General features: G+C 46.6%; 4 protein-coding genes across 7 annotated transcripts; 3 read left to right on the forward strand and 1 right to left on the reverse strand.

Moving 5' to 3' along the window:
* Positions 1 to 254: 254 nt before the first annotated feature.
* LOC144699981 (N-terminal nucleophile aminohydrolases (Ntn hydrolases) superfamily protein) lies at positions 255 to 10,974 on the forward strand. 2 transcript variants are annotated; one of them, XR_013580658.1, is made up of 11 exons: positions 255 to 797; positions 1,241 to 1,291; positions 8,174 to 8,294; positions 8,445 to 8,529; positions 8,619 to 8,700; positions 8,807 to 8,903; positions 9,012 to 9,124; positions 10,166 to 10,274; positions 10,424 to 10,532; positions 10,614 to 10,718; positions 10,785 to 10,974. XR_013580658.1 is itself a non-coding variant. In XM_078571339.1 (11 exons), the coding sequence occupies exons 1-11, from the start codon at positions 627 to 629 to the stop codon at positions 10,854 to 10,856; spliced, it is 1,170 nt and encodes a 389-aa protein (XP_078427465.1). In that variant the 5' UTR covers positions 255 to 626; the 3' UTR covers positions 10,857 to 10,974. The 2 variants fall into 2 exon arrangements, 1 of the variants encoding a protein (XP_078427465.1); XM_078571339.1 differs by having other exon boundaries at positions 10,166 to 10,329.
* On the forward strand, positions 10,906 to 16,853 carry MSH3 (homolog of DNA mismatch repair protein MSH3). Of its 2 annotated transcripts, XM_078571334.1 has the most exons (14): positions 10,906 to 12,003; positions 12,179 to 12,367; positions 12,561 to 12,725; positions 13,470 to 13,568; positions 13,693 to 13,908; positions 13,994 to 14,248; positions 14,321 to 14,452; positions 14,661 to 14,921; positions 15,008 to 15,079; positions 15,159 to 15,308; positions 15,765 to 16,223; positions 16,301 to 16,487; positions 16,567 to 16,646; positions 16,725 to 16,784. In XM_078571334.1, the coding sequence occupies exons 1-13, from the start codon at positions 10,906 to 10,908 to the stop codon at positions 16,569 to 16,571; spliced, it is 3,288 nt and encodes a 1,095-aa protein (XP_078427460.1). In that variant the 3' UTR covers positions 16,572 to 16,646; positions 16,725 to 16,784. The 2 variants fall into 2 exon arrangements, with proteins under 2 accessions (XP_078427460.1, XP_078427459.1); XM_078571333.1 differs by lacking the exon at positions 16,567 to 16,646 and having other exon boundaries at positions 16,725 to 16,853.
* A 487-nt stretch (positions 16,854 to 17,340) lies between these two features.
* On the forward strand, positions 17,341 to 18,985 carry RUP2 (Transducin/WD40 repeat-like superfamily protein). Its single transcript, XM_078571340.1, has one exon. It carries the CDS (start codon positions 17,341 to 17,343, stop codon positions 18,343 to 18,345), a length of 1,005 nt encoding a protein of 334 aa, XP_078427466.1. The 3' UTR covers positions 18,346 to 18,985.
* On the reverse strand, positions 18,342 to 21,495 carry LOC144699979 (propionyl-CoA carboxylase). Of its 2 annotated transcripts, XM_078571336.1 has the most exons (13): positions 21,373 to 21,495; positions 21,097 to 21,298; positions 20,923 to 20,997; positions 20,743 to 20,844; positions 20,584 to 20,621; positions 20,319 to 20,432; positions 19,989 to 20,103; positions 19,718 to 19,908; positions 19,510 to 19,626; positions 19,319 to 19,399; positions 19,020 to 19,243; positions 18,903 to 18,942; positions 18,342 to 18,845 (listed from the first exon to the last, which is right to left on the reverse strand). In XM_078571336.1, the coding sequence occupies exons 1-13, from the start codon at positions 21,418 to 21,420 to the stop codon at positions 18,381 to 18,383; spliced, it is 1,812 nt and encodes a 603-aa protein (XP_078427462.1). In that variant the 5' UTR covers positions 21,421 to 21,495; the 3' UTR covers positions 18,342 to 18,380. The 2 variants fall into 2 exon arrangements, with proteins under 2 accessions (XP_078427462.1, XP_078427461.1); XM_078571335.1 differs by having other exon boundaries at positions 18,342 to 18,942.
* Positions 21,496 to 21,721: the final 226 nt, after the last annotated feature.

The raw sequence follows: 21,721 nt of genomic DNA on the forward strand, positions 1-21,721 counted from the left end.
TAATTTAGGTATTTTATTTTTTTGTTTTCCCCCCAAGGTGGGGGTTCCCTTAACGCGTCGATCACGATCTCGAAGAAACGGACGGCTCCCAGAGCTCCACGTCATCTCTTCGTTTCACTGTGGACAACGGAAACAGCCATGTGGACGTTAATATCAAGTATTATTTCTAAGAATCGGGGATTAAAATTATAACGCGGTGACGTATTTGAAGTCAACGATCGAGCCTCAGTTCAAACTTGATAGCCTTTCCAAGATAACAACTGGAAGCTTCTTTTCTTCCCGATCTCGAATGGCGTTTCTCAGGTCGCAGTCGAATGGCGGAAGGTCAGAGAATAGGGCGGATTCGTCGTCAGGATTGACGCAATCGGATGACTTTGATGACATCTTTGTCTATTGTGGGGGAAATCATCGCCATTGGCTTCGGATTTTAATTACCTTTGACCGTGGCCATTGAATTGGCCGAGATTTTCTTAATCGGAAGGTTGCAGGGTAGTTTTCATTGATGAATTTTGATTAATTACTGTTCTCATGGTCGTGCCCTAGAGGGCCATTTCAGACTCTCGATCGCTGTCCTGAGGACGACGGTTGATTGTGATCGCGGGAGCGTTGTTCCTTGTCTCATTTGAATGGAACAACGAACGACCCAGGAGATGGCTGTTGAGGCGGAGGAGAAGAATGGAACAAATTTCTTTGTCGCTGTTCATGTGGGTGCTGGATTCCACGCGCGTGGAAACGAGAGGTCTTTCAAGAAGGCCATGAAACTCGCGTGTCTCGCTGCGGCGTCTGTTCTCATCAAGGTTCATTTCCGACGCATCGCGTTATTATCTACTTTAGTCAAATTTTAGTCTGCACTGCGACTCTGTCGATTGGGGGGATCGCTTGGTAAGTGTTGTTCTTCGACTGATCGAGATCAAAACTAACGATGCTCGGACGAATGGTGTTCATGCTTTAGAGCATACCCATTTCTTAACAACGTTCTCTTAACCCCGTATCATAGTCTGTGCAATCCAGTGTTAAAGGATCGAAGAGTAGAATGAACCCCTCGATGTCTATCTTTTATTTTGATGAAGCTTATTTGATTTCCGAAGAAAGACTGCCTGTGTCCAGTGACTTATCTTTCTCTACCCTGCGAGCCCGTTCGCTGATACTTGAACAAAGAGAGAATCGTATACACTACAGATGATGAACTCTGTTGAGTGGAAGGCTCTCTAATAGATTGTTTTTTCTGGCTATGATTCAGGACCCTGGCGGATGCATTGATGCTACTTCGGCAGCTATTGGGGTTCTTGAGGTGAGAGTGTATTTGAATCATCGTCACTTGCATTTACATCATTGCATTTACAGCTTGCACTAACCTAGTAAGTGCTGTAGACAATGCAGTAAAAAACCCTTAATTTTTTTCAAAGTGACAGAGAAAATAGAAGATCCATAAATTGAGCAACAAAAATCACACTTCATTACGTGCACGATGAGTAAATGTACAAAAGTTGCCATACAAGGGCTAGATGAGCCCGAAATTCGTGCAGAAATGTATACCTGATAACACCTCACCTCTGCAACTGAGGGATGAATGTCCTTCATTCCCAGCTTGGATTTGAGAAGCTCATGCTGCCCCGAGAAAAACCCTTGGTTAAAAGATCTGCAGACTGTAGCATTGTACTGTCGTATGCCTCCAGTTTTCCATTACAAAATGAAGGTCAATCCTCAACGTGCTTGGTCCTGTCATGTTGAACATGATCATGGGCGAGGCTGACAGCAGATTTATTGTTACAGAGAAGGATACTGGGCCTAGTGAGGAACATCTAGTTCCTGGAGAATACCTTGAATCCGGAGAACACATATTCATTGTGTGAGCCCTGAATTCTGCATCTGTGCTGGAATGAGAAACATCATCTTGTTTCTCGCTTCTCTAGGTAACTAGGTAGCCACACAAAAATGAAAAATAGCCAGCAGTTGGCTGGTGGCTGACCTGCGAGATAGCATAGTCTGAGTTAATGTCAAAGCTTTCCACGCTGAAAGTGGAGGCCAAGTCTAATGGTCCCTTTGAAGTGCTGGGACATCATATGAGCAGCCTGCAAGTGAGAGAGTTTAGCTAGATGCATAAACTGGCTAAGAATATTAACAGAGTATGAGAAATCTGGACGGGTGTGTGAAAGATAGACAAGTTTATGACATCTTATATCTCCAGGACAACACCAAGGTGAATGAGGGTCTACGGAGTGCACGTCGACAAGATAGACCAGGTCGATGGGAGTGGACGTCATCAGCTAGATTGTCACTACTGAAGGGGGGATTCAACCATGACTCAATACCCCGCCCTCTAATGTGAAGGGCTACATGTTTAAAAGGGAAATGAAGAGGCAAAGAGGTCTCTAATGGGCCTACAATAAGAGGGAGGTCATAACATTACTCTCTCCATCAAGCTCCAGTTTTTCCTCATGCTGGTACATTGTCATCGATTGTCAATGTGTAGGTGAGTCTCCTGCTTACGGCTCTCCACCATGCATGGCAATGTAAATATTGAAGTTTTTATGACAACGATGCCCCGATATAAACCTCTTGTTGTACTGATAGCGGAGCCCTTGGGTTTTGCGTGCTAGAAATTCCTCTTCAGTAAGGTTCAGTGGTCAGGAGTGGGTGGCAGTTGCTCATTTGGCGGAGTCCATCATGGCACCTATGCCTCCTGATCCTTGAGGATACGGAATCCAAGGGGGGGAACCAAAGGTTCGTCAATTTCTTGTATAATGACTTCGGCTTTGAAGACGCAGTCAATGAGGTCGCTCGTGTTTTGCAGTTTGTGACAGTGGTGAGGGCCGAACATGAATCAGATACGAGTCTGATCAGGAGTGGGGGAAGAAGATAATCAAGAGTGGCAGAAGTGGTAGCGGGTTCCTCGTCAGCTTTAGGGTGTTGACCATCATTATAGAAACAACCTTCACTAAGCATAACATCCTTCGATGTTAGGGTCTTCCCTGTGAAAGGATGATAGCACTTATACCCTTTCTGGGTGTTTGAATATCCAAGAAATGCACAAGTCAGAGCCCGAGGAGCTAACTTATTTTTCTGATGTGGAGGTAAATGTACATAGCATTCACAGCCAAATAGCTGTCGGTCCAAAGTATTATGAAGCTGGGAATGTGGAAAAAAATTCTGAGGAGATGCTAAAGGGCATTTTCCACTGAGTGAGGAGTTGGTCATCAATTAGTTAGATGGATGGCTAACTATGCAGCCTCCCCCAAAACGTTTTTGGAGACTTACAAAATTTGCCCCATTTTCAGTTCGCCTATGCCATTATGTAGGGGAGTATAGGGACATGACGACTCATGAGTAATCCCTAGATCCTAAAATAGGAAGTTGTTTTCTGAGTTAATAAATTATTTTCCATCATTAGTTTGTACCTGTTTAATTCGGGTATTGAACCGTTAATCCAAGGAACCTCAAATTTAGTCTCCATGAGGTGAATCCAACTAAAGCGACTCACATCATCAATCAGGATAAGGAACCACCAAAACCATGTAAGTCAGAAAAAGGAGCAGGGACCCCAAACATCAGCGGATACGCTCAAAAGTTTTTTCAGAGGAGGATTTAGATGGGGGATAAACGGTGGACTTATGCTTAGGCAGGTTGCATACTTGACACACGAAAATATCCAAATTTAATTCCTGACATAGGGTAGGAAACATCATCTTTAAAACGTGGAAAAAGGGCTGACCAAGCTATCGGTGACACATCTAGAGATGCTCCTTCCCAGACATTGATTGCAGCAATGGATCCCATGTGAGAACAAATAATCGAGGAAGCTGATATGATCCATCGGTACGTCTATGCCTGGAAGAAGACCTGACAACGGTCCGACCCGAAAGGGCAGGCCCAGCTCACTTCGGCACCTACTTAAGCTCTACGTCCCTGGAGGTAGGACAGGAAGAAAATTGCTTGTGAGTCCCTATAGTACGCTCACCTATACTCCGGTATGGTCATGACTCTCTATCTCTGTGCTCAGAGGCCTCACGTCGTCCCCCTGCTGAGCAACAGCCATTCGTCAGCTATCCTTCACCATCCTATCAACCATTCCTTTATCTCCATTTTACATGGGGAACCCCTCTCTTGTATCTCCCCCACACCCTCTAGTCTCTCTGTGAACAACTGTGGATGTATCTTGATCATTTGGAATATCATTTTGTTTTAGAAAGCGTGTTACAAGGGCAGATCTTTCACGTTCCCAAGCAGGGATTGTATCCGATATCAAGTAGTATAAGGCTTCTCTGATCCTATGTAGCCCATGCGTCAGGTCGCGACCTTATCCCATTAAAGAGCGTCAACTCCGTCAAAGATTAGCTAATAGGAGGAACTTGTAAGATCACGGTTAAGTATTCCAATTGATTCCACTTCAATGCTTCCAATTCTTGCCACTGTTAATAAGGTACCATCAACAGTTTGGACTTTCTTAGTGTTGGATAATCTTAGCTTCTTCTCTTTACTTTTAATGTTGTAAGTGAGCCATGCTCTATAAGTGGCTCATGGTCCCGTTCCATTTTACCCTCCTTTCCATTTTGTTTTTCACGTTCATAGACTCATGTGGCCTGTTACTTATTCTCCACATGAGAGAATAAAGGATAGGTATTGTAAATGGGCCTTGGTCTCCCAATCGGTAAGGAACCAGTATTTAACTGGTTCACTCTTGCTGAATGCTTAGGTTGTCTTTTTCAAAACCTTAATTCGTCCTTCAGGGTTGATGGCTGCAGGAAGAAGCACTCTGATAAGTACTTTTCGAGAAATATAAAAGAAGAAGGTTTAACCGCACTGGCCATGCCACGTCAGCCCGTGGATACTAATAGTGGCAACGACCCTATAAATAAAGACCTGGAGCAGCCCACAAGAACAAGAGTCATCTTCAAGAAGTCGTCAAGGCCCGTCAGCGCGCGGGAAAAGGCTGGGGAACAGGAGAGGCCTGCGTTCAGAGGGATCGAGAGATCCTGGTTCTATCATCTTTCATTTCTTCATTTGTATGCAACGATTACCACCTCTGGTGGAACTCTATCTCGTTTCATTTGGCTCTTGATCCGACTTTCCATATTTGATTCGCGCTGGTACAAGGAAAGCATATTCGAATTGTTTTGTTCTTGGATCTTATCACACTCTCATCACCATTCTTGGTGATTCTTGACAAGTTGTGATACAACAGGGTTTAAAAGTTTTAAATATTTTTTGTAAGTGGATTATATGATCAGTAGCACCCAAATCTAAAATCCAAAGTTCAGAAAAATAACGGGATGTAGTAGCAAGAAAAGACAAGAAGGAATACCTGAATGGATCAGAGATGCGAACTCGATAATATCCATATTGCAGATCTTCTTTGATGCGTTCCAAGTCATTGGTATGCCATGGAGTATCATCATCTTTCTCTTGTGGTACCTGAAGCGCATTGTCACTCTTGCTGATTGGTTTGGACACCCAGACAGGTTGTCCTTGAAGCTTCCAGCAAGTGTCCTTAGTGTGGTGGTGATAGGATCCTCAACCTATCTAGGTGTAGCCTCGTCATGTTAACTCACAAGGGCACTTTAGTCATTTGGTCATTGTGTATATCCTTTAAATAGGGATCCCTCCCTTTAGGAGGGCAGCAAAGAAGAATGAAGTAAAGTCTCTTGTCTCTCTCCTCTCCATATCTACAGTCCCTTTCTCCCGCTATGATCCCCGTCCCATGTGATTGTCTCTACCTCACCTCATCTTCAGGCGGCTCAACCCTGGTCGATCCCTGTCTCATCAGTTTGACCTCCCCTTGTATCATTCCCGTTTCTCCTCTCTACCCTGGGAACTTCTACTTGCCTCGCCCTCTACTCCCCTCCGATATGAGCCTAGATCAAGGACTGTATCTGCGGTGACACATGCAATGACTAAACCACAGTTGGTCCATGTCGTCATTGGTAAGTTTTTTTCTGGCCTTGAATCGCTGATATGGAAGTAAATGGTTGTCGGATATTTGAGGATTTTGCCATTCCTCCTGGGATAGGCTTGACCAAGCCGGCCAAGTTATCCACAGTGTTCTGACGGTTACCGCTTAGGTAGATTTCTTCTTTGTGGACCTGAATGGCAGTGTCTTCAAACCCAAGTTTTTGTTCTCCAGACAATATCAAATTCAGGCTGCAGAGCAGAGCAGAGCCGTAAACCTGGCCACAGAGTGTATATCCCCACTGATAGAGTTTGCAGTGGGTGGACAGTAAAAATCAATATCCTTCCAGAATGCCTGAAGCTCATTCGCGTACTCCAGGGCAGCACAATGTTCCTGGTGCAGATGTTTGGGTCGATCAATCATTGCAGAAATCGTTGATTCATCGTCCCATTTTGAGTATTTCTTCTGGATAGCATCCCATTCTTCCTTGACATTATCATAATCCGGTAACCAACTAACTAGAGACTCAGTTCGGGAATCATTAAATACAGTAACCAAGTAAAGAGTACATCTTCTTCACATTGCAACTTGGTGTAGTTTTTATTTGTAAGCAGAGGCGGTTCATCATATTGATGATAAACCTGACTTTACTCTAGATTGGAGAGTGACTGGAAATACTTACTCTACTGATAGAGATTATGTATAGTGCGAAGGTTTTTAGACGAACCTTGGGGAAGAGGGGTATACCATTTGTCTCCCAGGTGAGTGAAACAGTGGTATCATTACCCAGTGCTCCTTCCTCGGCCATTCGTATAGTAAGAGATAAAAAATGCTATGGATGAGAACACCTTGGTGCAAAGCAACTGCAGCAGAAAACAATTGTATAGTGAGAGGCACAAACACACCTGAGCCATGCAACTGCAGCAGAACACAATTGTATTGGGAGAGGAACGGGCACTCCTGAGCCATGCATCTGCAGCCGAAGTGTTAGGACACCAAGAATATTAGTCATCTGCACGACACTATGTAGAGATTAAAGGTGCTCTGGTGTCTAGTAGAGATGGCTCACTGTTGTTAGCCCCTTCAGCAGCCAAAGCAGGCTGCAACTCCACGATGAGATTAGCAATGAGGATGAAGAAGAACAACTCCAGAGTGACAGAGTCCCCCTTCAGAAGAAGTAGTTGGCCTTCTTCAGCTAACTGATGTCATAATGTGTGATAACAGTGTTGTTGGCATGTCTCATGTATAGAGAAAGAACCAATCAATAGGAAAGGTGACAGTTGGTGGCTTTTGAGCAGGCCAGGCTATCCAATGAGGCCCCAAGCTTTAACAGACTGGAAGACAGCAGAATTGTCGGTAGCGAAGACCGGAATATCTGGCAAGGTGGTATGTTCAGTAGATTGTAACGATCTACTCCCTCTAGTAAGCCCACTAGGGTTATTACCATCTTTCCCTTCCTTCTTGCATTTCCCTTTAAATATGGAGCCCTCCTCGTTAGAGCGCAGGATTTGAATTTATAAGTCCGTCAGGTCCCATTCCCTCCAGCGACGTCCACTCCGCTGCTGTCACCCTCAGCGTTGTCCATCCCGCCAAGGTCACCTCTTTCCCCTTTCATCACAATATGTTTCCAGCAGGGATCGTATCCCTTTAACAGACTGGAAGACAGCAGATTTGTCGGTACGGCAGACTGGAATATCTGGCAAGGTGGTATGCTCAGTTGATCAAGAAGGATGTTGGCGACGTTGGTAGGGCAGGCTGATTGTTCTGCTGGAAATGCAGTGGTGCAGCAATTTTTCGTCTTCTGAAGCCATTGTCGCTGTGATCCTCAGGAAATAGCTTCACCTTTCACAGGAATTTGCCTTGCTCTGATACCAAGAATGGTGTCAGTGGTATCACAGAGAGGGAGGGAGAGAGAGAATAACTAGAGAGAGGGAGGGATGGAGGGAGAGAGAGAGAATAACTAGAATAACTAGAGTTACTCGTTCTGGCCACTGTTACTGAATTGTGATTTTGATTGCAAGTCGTGTACACTGGATTTCTTGGATTTTTAATCCTCTCTAATTGCATTGACTTCTGTCCTCTAGAGTTTTTTTTCTTTTAGACCTTTTTATTCTATTCGTTTGCAACCAGGATGAGTTGGCTCTTTCCCTTACGTTTGATTATTGAGTATCTTTCATTTATGTTAAGTTTTGTTCAGAACTTTTGCTCAAGGATGAGAATTTCGTTTGATGACTTGAGATAAAGCAGTTGTAACGACGATAATCAACTATATATTTTGAATTACAGGACGACCCAATCACAAATGCAGGCCGCGGTTCAAATTTAACGGAGGGGGGTCATGTGGAGTGTGATGCCAGCATCATGGATGGCATTTCTGGATCATTTGGAGCTGTTGGTGCTGTGCCAGGTTTTTCATCATCGTCTTATTTTTCTCCCTAATTTATCCGTCGGATATGAAAATTCTACCTACTTGACTTTTCCATAATTATGACGGTCAATTTTTCAGTCTAATACTTCCTATCTAATTTTACTTACCGTTGGTTTGTTTTTAGACCAGGGGTGCGAAATGCCATTAAAATTGCTACTTGTCTGCTCAAGGGACAACTGGAGGGCCCGAGTTTGTTAGGACGCCTGCCTCCAATGTAATTGCTCAATCAATTGAAAGATTCTTTTCATCTCAACTTCTATTCATAGAAGTTGTTCCCATCTTGTGTTAATTTCTTTTGCCAAGGTTTTTGGCTGGCAACGGAGCCCGTGAGTGGGGAAAAAGCAGAGGAGTCTCGCTGTCCAAATCAATTTCAGAGTCCGAGCTTGTAATCAGCCCCCCAAGAAACTTATCATTTGATCTAATTACATTTTATTCTTTAAATTACCGCCGAAACTAATTATCTCACTTTGTCTGTTATTCACTGTAAGCAGTGGCTAATAACGGACAAGAGCAAAGCTCAGTGGCTTAGATATAAACAAATGCTTGTTCATGCCCAGGAATCCAACACAAACCCACGTTCCAATCTGAGTACATCCCGTCTTCTCTCTTTTTGTTTATATTTCTCGCCGGAATTAATTACATCAGGGAAATGATAAGTGCCTCATTAAATTCCCAGTATGTATATTTGTGCTTCAGTTGGAAACCGAGAAGAAGAAGAAAGCAGAGTCATGGACACAGTGGGTGCCATATGCATCGACTCCCGTGGGCACATAGCATCGGGTGCATCAAGCGGAGGAATCACCCTGAAGGTATAATGCATGATTGTCCGGGTTGGGTATGCTGCACAGTTGGGGATGGTTTTTGTAACATCCCGCGCCCCTTTTTCTTGAGTCGTCCGTCCCATCCCGTCCCAGAACCGTCTAGTTGGGGAACGGGCGTACCCCTGGTGTCCTGATTCCATATGATATCAGGAGTGGAAAATGATAGACATTCTGATTCATAGAAGTTTTAAATTTCGGTGTTCTCGTCCCGAGACATTCTAATTCCCCATTCTGATTGGACAAATTTTTGTCTCGTCCAACTATAGTTCAGAGACGCGGACAAGACGATTTTTTCGTCCCGGGACAAAAAAATCATCCCGTCCAAGTGTATGGATGATATTCGGGACCAAAATTCGTCCCGGGGACCACCGGACGGGATGGTTTTCGCCCGTAGGATGTACAAAATGTCCGTTTGGAGGTCTCGGACGATGGACAGACGAATGTGGACGAAAAAGCGTCGGATTCACATCCGACGGTTGAGATGTAGCGATGTGGCCTCGCCATGACAATTTGCATTAAAGTCCCTGTATTTTTTCGCGCATGCAAACTGACGCCGCTCAGAAATTATTGTACATATGTCCATTTGGATTCTCTCTCCTCCATATTTCCCTAAAAAACTTAGAAAATTCTATATTAATATAGTAAAAATATCAAATGATTTTTTTTCGTCCAGGACGAGGGAGGGGAAGGTTTTTTCCCCGGACGGGACGAAATTTCGTTCCGGGAGAATGGGACAGGGCGGTTTTCGTACCGCCGGACAAAAAATTGTCCCATCCTTCATCCCTACACTGAATCCGGACGTCGGACGGGACAAAATTCGTCCCGTCCCGTCCATCGTCCACGTCCGGGACAATCCGGAACTATACGTCCAACATTCGAGGCCCTGGAGGGACCGTTTTTTGTCTCCGGGACAAGAAAACCCTCCCGTCCACGTCCGTGTACTATAACTAAGGTTGCTGCCACCTGACGGAGAATCAGAGGTCAAATTTTCTCAATCAAAATTGATCTGACCGTTGGATTCTGTGACAGATCGACGGCCGGATTGGCTTGGCAGGGATGTATGGCGCGGGTTGCTGGGCTGCCTGCAGAGACCTATTTGGAGCTCCACAAGTCTCTGCCTGCTGCGCCACGGGCACCGGTGAGCATCTGATGAAGGGACTTGCAGCTCGCGAGTGTTGCATCTCATCGTCCCTGTATGTCACCTTTTTCTTTTTTTAATTTTTAAAATTTTAATTTCCGGTTAAGTGGGGAATTAGGGAAAATTCTAATATCGATTAAATTTTGCAGCTCTCAGGGGGATCCAGCCGCCGCATGCGCTGACGTCCTTCGAGCAGCGGCTAAGGGCGACAGTGCTGGGGGAAATGGACTGCTCTTGGTGCAAGCTGACGTCACCAAGGTTTGGTTTCTAGTCTAGTTGACCGGTCAACGGGGAGGAGATTTTTATTTTTATTTTTTTGTTTTTTTTATTTGTGGTCAGGTCAACGGGGATGAGCTAGAGTTGAAGACCGTGGAACTCGTTGTTGCCTATTCCTCTTCGTCGTTTGGTATAGGCTACTTCGCCCGTGGCATGAATCAACCGAAGGTAACATATACATTGATTTTTCTCTCAATGTATTTATTTATGAACTGAAAAAAAAAATTCGTTCAGGTGCTGATCTTGAGGTCGGAGAGGAGTAGTTCTGTCGTCAACCATTTCGGCACGTGCGTCGATTTTCCTTGAAATTTTCTAGTTTTCTAAGCTCTAACACGTCAGCTGGACCAGTTTAAGAATGATTATGAGTTCTGCGGGGACAAGAGACCGCGGAACCGCCCTTTTTAAACTTCCTGTTCCAACTTTCCAGTTCAGTCTCGGGTTTTTTGGCGCGCTCGCCATGGGGAAGCAGAAGCAGCTCGTCATCTCTCGTTTCTTCTCGCCGAAGACAACTGAAACTCCATCGCCCGCTCGATCGCCGGAGAAATCTGCAGGCCAAGTAATTTCTAGGTTTTTCGATTCAGGAAGATCGGATCGATCGCCGAGCAAGCTTCCCAGCACGCCTCCCAAAGTCTCAGCCGTTGTCTCATTCTCCTCTGCATCCAAACGCGCTCTTCAGCAGAGATTAGACAAGTCTAATTCTCTGTCAGCGCCTCCGGAGAAGAAACGCAAACTAGAATCTCCTTCCGATTCTTCTCTACATCAGAAATTCGTCAAGAAGCTTCTCGATTCTCATGATCAGTCCCCTGCGTTGATTTCGTCTGGAAATGATCCAAAGTTCACTCCGCTGGAGCAGCAGGTCGTCGATCTCAAGTCTAGGTATCCCGATGTCCTGCTGTTGGTAGAGGTTGGGTACCGATATCGGTTCTTTGGCGAAGATGCCGCCATAGCTGCTAAGGTTCTTGGCATTTTCTGCCACATGGATCACAACTTTCTCACCGCGAGCATCCCGACTTTTCGGTTGAATTTCCATCTTAGGCGGTTGGTCAGCGCAGGGCACAAGGTAGGGGTGGTGAAGCAGCAGGAGACGGCTGCTATAAAGGCGCATGGTTCTAACCGCCTGGGGCCTTTCTCGAGGGGGCTTTCGGCTCTTTACACCAAATCGACAATTGAGGCTGCTGAGGATACTGGTGGACTTGAAGAAGGGTTGACGGAATCGATTAGTAATTACTTGCTCTGTCTTGTTGAAAGGTCTGTTTCGACTGATAAAGGCTGTGGTGTAGAAGGAAGTTTTGATGTGAGGATTGGGATAGTTGCCGTGGAGATATCGACTGGAGATGTGATACATGGAGAGTTCAATGATAACATCATGAGATCAGGGCTCGAAGCTGTGCTTTTGAGTCTATCTCCTGTTGAACTTCTTCTGGGTGAACCCATTACCGCGCCTACTGAGAAGGTCTTTCGATATTCTAAACTGTTTAGCGTTCAAATGATATGTCTGGTATGAGATGAATGAAATGTTTATAAGAAGCCAGGATACTTATAAAATGCATAGGAATCGAACAATTGATAGGCGGTTGCTTCTTTTTCATCTTTATTTTGACATACGTCATAATTATTTCTTTCCCTAGCTTTTACTGGGATACGCTGGAACTGGATCTGAAGTTCGGATTGAACGGGCTTCGCGCGATTGCTTTAATGACGGAGGTGCTCTTGCGGAAGTGATGTCTTTATGTGACGATAAAAGTGGAGTAAATTCTGCTGATCTTCAAGAAAATACAGATGGTAACCGGAAGGGGGGTAATCTCGCCGAAGTTGAGGTATACGCTTAGTTTTCTTCAGCAGTACTGCTTGAGTAATTTATTTATTTATATCTTAAGTTTTGAGTACTAGAGAATAATTGCTTCCGCTTTTACTTTATTTTCCCATTTCTCTAGCAAGAGATACAGGGTCGCGTTCTTAATGAAAATTTATTTGAATTTTATCTTTGTGTATGTCGTTGTTTGTACACAGGGTATTTTTTCAATGTCTGAGCTGGCTGTCCAAGCATTAGCCCTGACCATTCGTTACCTCAAGCGTTTTGGTTTTGAAAGAGTCATCCACCTGGGTGCTTCATTTCGGCCTTTACGCAGCAACTTCGAAATGTGCTTATCAGCAAATACTCTATCTCAGTTAGAGGTAACTTGGCATCTATTTACCATCTCTAGTGCTATTTTTCTCCCTTTCCTAGTATATATACTTCTCTACTCTCCCATCAAATCTTTGTTCCTCGTGATCTCCTGTTTCGCATATACGTCTTTTGACATTCTTTTATGTTTCTTTTGATATTAAATGACCATGTTTCATTAGGTTGGAGAGGGATTTGATTAAGATAATTCAATGTTCGATTGGCGCAATGAATTTCTTTGAACTGATACAGAGTGTCTTTAAGTCTCGTTACACGCATCATCATCGGAATGCATATATCTCTATTATATTTCTGTTTTAAAGATCTTCCTCTCCCTCCATATTCAATCTGTTTTGGTGGCAATTTAACATCCAGGAATTGGTGTCTACTGTGCAGTAGACTTTTGGATATCTGACCCATTACCCCTAAAATCAGGAACTTCGTCTTAGAAGGAGTAAACTTGCCGATTAGAAAACTATTCAATAGTCGTCGATTGAATAGTTTTCTAATCGGCAAGTTTACTCCTTCTAAGTCGTCGAAATACATAAACGATTTTGGTATCTAATGCCTGCCAGGTTCGGAGATAACATAAAGATTACGCGTCGACATTTATTTCCCATTGTTTACCTCAGAAAACGTTATCTTCTCTTGAGTGATGCTTTTTTCTTCAGATACGATGCTAGATTTTTTATCTCATTATTACTTTTTCGCATTTAGAAATTCGTCTCATGATGAATATGCACATTGATTTGAAGGTATTGAAGAATAAATTTAATGGCTCGATGGAAGGAACCTTGCTCAACGCAATGAATTTAACGCATACTTCGTTTGGGCTACGACTTCTTAAATATTGGGTGGGTGGAAATCCGAGTTCCTCTCCTTGCCATCCTCGACTCAATTTTTTCCCTTTACTCATTTGATTTTGATATGTAAGTGTCGTTTTTCGTTATTCTCATTTAACTAGTAAATCTTTTTCAGGTGTCGCATCCTCTATGCGATAAGACGTCTATATTAGCTCGTCTTGATGCGGTGTCTGAGATTGTGGATTCAATGAGTTCGTCCATCATAAATTCGGGGACTCATCCATCACAAATCAACCAGTTGTTGGCTTCTGTCTTAACAACATTAGGAAGGTCCCCTGATCTTCAGCGCGGAATTTCTAGAATCTTTTATAGAACTGCCACGCCATCTGAGGTAGTATTGATCGATCACGGCCGATGTTGATACCCATTAATATCGGTTTTACTGATTTGAAAAACTTCAACTATCTCTGCGACAGTTTATCACCACTATGCATGCGATAGTGCTAGCTGGAAAGGAACTCCAGGGACTTCACTTGGAAGACGACGGAAGAAACTTGGAAACGAACGAGAATATTGTTCATTCTGGTTTGCTCAGACGACTGATTGTGACCGCTTCATCATCGTCATTGATTTCGCGTGCGACAAATCTCCTCTCCTGCCTGAACAAGGATGCAGCAGAGCGAGGAGACAAGCTTCATTTGTTCGAACTTTCCCGAGATGAATTCCCCGATGTAGTATCTGTAAGAATTCAATCTTTTTTCACATGCATAGTTCTTCTAATCTCCTACTTTTTATTAAACCAGATAATGGCGAGTCAAGCGGCGTGCCGACTCGCAGAGGAAAGGCTCGATTCGTTGATTACTCAATACCGGAAGCAGCTGGGAATGCGAAATTTAGAATTTACTTCAGTTTCTGGAACAACCCACTTGATTGAAGTAAGTTCAGTGAGATTCCTTCTGATTGAATGCGAAAAATCGTTTGAGACAGTGAACCATGGTTTCACCACTCCAAAATCTATTGTATCAGATAAAATCGGGAAATAACCTTGGTTTCATACTTATCGAACTTAAAATGACTTGCAATTTTTACTTTTTCTTGCTTTTTAAAGTTTTGGTTCGGTAAAACATTCGCATTCTTTCACAGTTGCCTGTGGAGAAAAAAGTGCCCGCTGATTGGGTCAGAGTCAGCAGCACGAAGAAGTCAAACAGGTATCATCCTCCGGAAGTCTTGGGAGGGTTGGATGATTTAATGCTAGCGAAAGAAGAGTTTGCTGTTTCTTGCAAAGCTGCCTGGACACATTTCCTGGCGGACTTTGGTAAATATTATGCCGAATTTCAAGCTGCTGTTCAGGCGTTGGCTGCTTTGGACTGCCTTTATTCTTTAGCTACCCTCGCTAAGAAGCCGGTAAGTGACAACTCATAATCTGCATTGTTTACATGATTAAAAAAACTGAAATAGTTTGATTCGTCTTCATGCCCCACCGGATGCAGAACTTTGTCCGGCCTGTTTTTGTTGAAGATGATGAGCCAAACCAGATACACATCGTATCTGGTCGCCACCCGGTATGACTAAATTTGTATTTATGATACCATCGATTCGCGATCAACTTCGTTTTATATCGGTTCATTTGTCTTTTTGAAGGTGCTTGAATCTGTATTAGGAGAAAACTTTGTCCCAAATGATACAAATTTGCGATCAGATGGTGAATTCTGTCAAATAGTTACGGGGCCAAACATGGGCGGCAAAAGCTGTTATATTCGTCAAGTTGCTCTGATTTCAATCATGGCACAGGTACTGCAAGCGTATTCTTACTTTATTCAGACTGATAGAATTAACTGGACCCCCTTGATTGAGAATGTCTGAAAGATTATGTGAGATTCCTGTAAAAAAAAAGCTGAAGTTAATCTTAATGACCCGATCTTAATAGGGCAATTTGGGGTTCACCTATCCGATCTTAATGATCCGATCTCAATCGGGTCTACTCCGGTCGTGTCGATTGGATCATGCAAATTTTATCAAGAGGGGGGTTTTGTGATTTTTCGGGGGACTTTACGCCACATTTCACGTATTTTTCTGGTCCTTTTCCTGGTCTTTTGCGACGTCATTATATTTTATTTTTATACTAATTTTCGAGCCCGAGGGGATGCTTTGTTCTCTTCATAATATGCATTTTTTTTCCTGGTTCTTGATTTCTAATCATTTCCCTTTGCGGCAAAAATAAACGAAGATTTATCTAAACATGATCAGGTGGGGTCATTCGTCCCGGCATCGTCGGCGAAATTTCACGTGATGGACGGGATTTACACGCGCATGGGCGCATCAGACAGCATTCTTCAGGGAAGAAGCACCTTTCTGGAGGAGCTGAGCGAAGCCTCTCACGTTCTCGATCGCTGTTCTTCCCGTTCTCTGGTGATCATCGACGAGCTGGGCCGAGGAACGAGCACCCACGACGGCTTCGCCATCGCCTACGCCGCTCTCCATCACCTCCTCCACCTCAAGAAACCCATGACCCTCTTCGTCACGCACTACCCCAAAATCACCCAACTCCAGCGCGAGTTCCCCTCCTCCCTCGGCACCTTCCACGTGTCTTATCTCACGCACCCCCTCACACCTGCCGACGACCCCCCCGACGTCACTTTTCTCTACAAGCTTGCTCGCGGGGCGTCCGACAAGAGCTTCGGCCTCAACGTCGCCCGACTCGCTCAGGTAAGTAATACTTTCTATCTACTCTTTTTTATTATTATTATTATTTTTGTCCCATGATATTCATTCCCTGCGCTCAGCTTCCACGTGGCTGCCTCGAACGAGCCTCTGTGATGGCCGGGAAGATTGAGCGGAAGATGACGCGGCGCCGACTCAGCAGTGACGTGGATTCCTCTGGCTTGAGAGGATTCGAGAACCTGTTGCGGAGGTTCTTTCAGCTTCTCGAGTCCGGCTCCTTTGAGGCCGCCAGAGAGCTCGCCGCTGCCGGTAAGGAAATCAATTTGCATCAATACCCTCCTCTCTTTCTTTATTTCAACTTGGTTGGTTCTTTTCCTATTGGCTGCAGGCTAACTCTTTCGATTCCCGATTATGGCAATCCCGCGGCCGCCGCCGCCGCTGATCAAGGATACCGCTGACTTTTCCGCGGTTCTGTCTTGTTGGTTTACGAGTATATCTCTAAATTATATCGCCTGGTTTTGACCCCTTCCCCTTTCTCGAATGCAGATTGCGGCAATCAATGCCACATCGGACGGAATGAGATCTTTTCTGCGGCGACGAGCATCTCTCCGGAGCCATACGTGGGAGCGGGTGGGGCCTCGGGGAGTTCTGAGGCGGACGTCGGTCCACGTTAGTCGAGGTAATCACCCGCGCGGGCTTGTGGTCTTAGTGGGCTCGCCCAAGTAGAGGCCCAGGTTTGACCACCCTGGTCCTCTCTCGCTCCGCCACCAGAATCCTCTCCCCCCCCCCTAGCGCGTTGACCCGAGCTTAGGCTCTCCCTTCGTCTCCCACTGAACGCCCCAAAATACCCCTAGCGTACCGATTCCCCATCCGGCCACTCGTTTCCCCTCGCCGTCCCGGCCCGCCACGTCGGTCCATCCTCGTCCCCTCCATCGCGCCTCGTGACTCTCTCTTTCCTGGCAGAATCGTCTTTTCCCCCTAGCCAGACAGGGCGGACGCAGAAGGCAGGGAATTTTTATATGGCTAAGCCCCCGTCGCGAGGGCGGGGCGAGCCGGAGTAATGGCGAGGACGGAATCGCCTCCCCTGGCCGTGTCCCCCGCGCCTCGTCTGCTGATCCCTTCTTCCGCGCAGTGGGACGGCGAGGCGGCGCGCGAGCGGGCGATGGCGGCGGCCGGCGCGTGGGACTTCCGCCTGCGGTCCGTGGTGGCGCCGGCGGCGGCGCGCCAGGTCTCGGACGCGATCGGCGCCATGGAGTTCGACCCCGCCGGCGAGTTCCTCGCCACGGGCGGCATCGCCCGCAAGATTCGCGTCTACCGGGCCGACCCGCTTCTCCCCGAGGGCGAGCCGGCGGCGACGCTGGACCACGCCGCGGCCTGCAGCCTCTGCATCTGCGCCCCCGCCAAGCTGAGCAGCCTCCGCTGGAAGCCCTCCTCCCGCGCGGTGGGCGCCGGCGACTACGACGGCGTGGTCACCGAGTACGACCTCGACCGCGCCGTCCCCGTCTTCGAGCGCGACGAGCACGGCGGCCGCCGCGTCTGGTCCGTGGACTACTCCCCCGCGCTCCCCCACCTCGGCGCCTCCGCCTCCGATGACGGCACCGCCCAGATCTGGGACGCCCGCTGCGGCGGCGCCGCCACCGCCGCCGTCCTCCGCCCCGCCGCCGCCGCCGTCTGCAGCGTCGAGTTCGACCCCTCCGCCGCCGCCCCCCTCGTCGCCGCCGGCTGCGCCGACAAGAACGCCTACGTCTACGACCTCCGCCGCGCCGCGTCCCCGGCGGCGGTCTTCCGCGGGCACCGCCGCTCCGTCACCTACGTCCGCTTCGCCGGCGGCGGTAACATGGTCTCGGCCGGCACCGACGGGTGCCTGCGGCTGTGGAGCCTGGCCGACGCCCGCGAGCTGCGGGCCTTCGCGGGCCACCGCAACTGCCGCAGCTTCGTGGGCCTCGGCGTGTGGCAGCCCGGCCCACTCCTCGCATGCGGCTCGGAGACCAACCAGGTCTACGTCTACGACCCCCGCTGGCCCGACCCCGCCTGGGTCGGCGCCTTCGACGCCGCCGACTCCTTCGTCGGCAGCGTCTGCTGGCGCCCCCACTCCGGCGACTCCTGCGCGCTCGTCGCCGGCGCCTCCGACGGCGTCCTCCGCGTCTTCTCCGGCCGGAAAAATTAACCCAAAAAAAAAAAAAGACCCTCAAAATCAGTCAGTCAGGGCGGCAGCACAATCTCCTGCGCCAGAACCACGTCCGAGACGGTCTTCCCGTGCCGGTCGATCCGCCTGGACCGGTTGACGCCGCCGTCGAGCACGTCCGTCGCGATGACGTTGAGCGCGGACGCGCCGCGGACTTCGTAAACCTCCACCCGCGTCGACTCCTCGAGAAAAGCCGACAGCGCCCGCCTCGCCCACCGCGGTGTGATCACCGCCTTCAGCCTCGACAGGTCGCCGGGGCAATGCGGCACGACAGACACGTTGAGGTCGTTGCCCTTGTCGCCGCTCCGGCAGTGCGCCGCCCGGTGAAGCGGCATACGCTCACCGGACGGTGCCGGCACCGCTCCCCCCCGATCGACCGCTTCGACCCGGCTCGTCCCGGCTCGGTCCGGCTCCGCGTTGCGGTTCCGACTCGGGTTCCCCCCCAGACCGCTCGTTCGCCAGAAGACCGACTCCCGGCTCACCTGAATCGAGAATTTTCTCAACGGTTCTTCCGATTCAGGAATTTGTTTGACACTCACCAGTTCTTTCCGCAGTGTGATTTCCTTCTTGTGCCCGACGCTGCTCTCAGAAGAATTTCAAAAGAAACTATGATTAATTGTTCTTGGTTTTTTCTTTTCTTTTCAAGAATTTCTGACCTGATTCCCCCGCCTCCGGCTGGCCCGTTTGTGTACAACGCTGTGAATTCCCTGGCGAAGTGAGCCGCTTGTTCTTCCGACTCGAACAAACCGTCCATCCTCAGCCTGACTTCTGAAATTTCATCCTTATCGCTTCTTGCTATTTTCAGGCTGTCCAGCCCAATCATGTAGGAAATAATCCCATCTCTCACCCCCGGAAACGCCTCCTCCATCCACGATCTGACCTGTTACATGAAAAGAAAACATTCAAGTTTTTAATTCGGTGCTAAACAACAGAGTTTTCTGCTCGTATGTTATACCATGATGCTGGCAACTTCAGCACGATGCAAACACCCAAATCCTCCGTAAGAGATCTCTCCCCATCCTTTCCACCCACAGTCCTGAAATTTCACTACCCAACAATTCAAAAAGCTTCGACTCTTCTCTCCCATGTTTTCAATAAGACCCATTTAATTGGTTCTCAAAAAAAAGTCTTTGGTCAGTCACCCACCTCTGGAATGAGCTGGAGGAGGGTGTCAGGCACAGGCACCGCAGCTGGCTTTGCTCCGAGGCAGAGTATCTCATCCGGTGTAATGGGTTGAAAGTTAACATCCCGAATATCAATAATCTGCCATCATTTCAACCATTGCCATGATATCTCAATCAACCATCGGCATGAAATTTTCACTGATTGTAGTTTGGCTGAAATTTTAACTCACAACGTCTGGTGTTATGTAGGCACTGGGATCTCCAACCTCGTAGAGAAGTTGCTGAGCACAGGTGCTGCGGTTTAGAACCCCTCCACTGCCGACTGCTTTTCCCAGGTAGACTTGCCCATCGCACTGAACTTCAGCAAAGGGAAGAGATAGATCCAAAAGCTTGGGAATTGGCAGGTTCCGGTGTTCATCTCCTGTTCATAGCCTTGATCTTAATGAGTGTATACTTGGATAAGAAAATGAAAAATGCAAGGAGGAGGTAAGATTTGGTTACCAGAATGCATGAAATACCCTCCTGTCAATTGACAACCACACTCGAGGAGATGACCAGCCAGAGCACCTTTTGCCAGTAGCTCATAATCATTCCAATTCCAACCTAATTCGAATACCTAGAGAATAAATTAATGAGAGAACGTGGGTGTTGTTCTGTTCTCGGATGAATTTTATTGAAGGTCAAAGGACACTTGTTTATCTAAATATGCAGGGCTATTATTCTCCAAACAAACTCAAATGTGAAGAACTCAGGACCTAGTTCGAGTCGAATATTTAACAATATCTTTAATTCCGATGAATAACTTCGTTTTAAAACAAGCTGGAAGAATACCATGGGAGCTAAAAACAGGGAAGCATCTGCAATCCGTGACGCCACCACAACGTGTGGTTTGTACTTTTCCAAGCATTCAACCACGGGAGCCGCTCCCAGATAAGTGCTGGCGCCCTTCAAAAGGAAAATCAATTAAGTTAACTACGAGTCATAGTATCTGCAAGCCCATGAAATCGGTGAGTTCTAGAAAATCCATTGAAGTTTAACATTTAGGCAATAATTTGGAAAAAGAATGGATAAAAATGCCAAAGACTCGGGACTTAACGCAATTAATCATCTCTTGCTTGTCGGACAGTCGCATTTCTGTAGACAAGAGTACAGGACATGCCAAGAATCAATAAAAATAAAACAAAACGGGTGAAAGAGATAATTTTTTCTTTAAAACACCCATCAAATAAGCACGATTTGTCATCAATTATGCTACCAGTTTGTGGGTAAACCGCCTCCTCAACCGCAGAAACAGTGATGTCGAGAGACATGTCCTTTGCAACCTTCATGATGGCCTTCTGCGCTCCACTCGGATCCACTTGCAATTTGAGAAATTCGCATTATTGGGTGATCATCGCATATTAATATGTAATTTGCGAAGAAATTCGAATCTAACCCCCGCCCATGTTGGTAATTATACAGACTCCCTTCTCCACGGATATCGGTAGTAGCAGAGACATCCACTCAGTTACTGCAAGATAAGACAGTGCAAATCACACAAAAAAATCCCGGATTTTCAAAGAACATACTTCTTCAGGAATTCAGATTCAAAAAATTAATGATGACATACTTCTTGGATCAAAGCCATCGCCGCCGGACATCATAGTCTGGTACCGATCAGCTAGAGTTCGCTCGGCCAGGCACTCTAGAACGATATAATCAAGCTGATCGACTCTTTGGAGGAGTTTGAGGGCCGCAAGAGATCTATCGCCTCCGAAACCGGCGCCACAGCCCACAAGAACTCTCTTCTTCCGCCGAAGGGGGTTGTCTCTCTGCAAGATTAATATTCTTTTCATCAAACAAAAGAAAAACGTTGCAGGGTAGGAAGTTGAAGTTCGCAGAAGACCAGCTTGATCTTGCAATTCTCCACGTTGCCTAGTTTCCGGAATTCCATGGTGAAGATCCGATGTTAACGTTCGAGCTAGAAGCTTTCGTATAGCCTCGGATTCGACCAAGGATCAATACAAATGGTTATTTGCTTGAAGAGTAAATTTTTCTGTGTTTTTATTAATTGAGTTACATTTTTCCTTATCTTGGACCCTTCAATTTTCGTAGATTATCAGTTCATTGTTGTTTATACAAAATGTACAGAGAGTGATTTCATCAATTTTATTTGTCAAAACATGAAGATTAAAGGGGTAAAAATGTAAATAAATTACCGATGACGATTTGCATGAAGAGGTACAGTTTGAGTT

Source organism: Wolffia australiana, chromosome 2, assembly GCF_029677425.1.
Source record: "Wolffia australiana isolate 7733 chromosome 2, ASM2967742v1".
NCBI classification, from domain to species: domain Eukaryota; kingdom Viridiplantae; phylum Streptophyta; class Magnoliopsida; order Alismatales; family Araceae; genus Wolffia; species Wolffia australiana.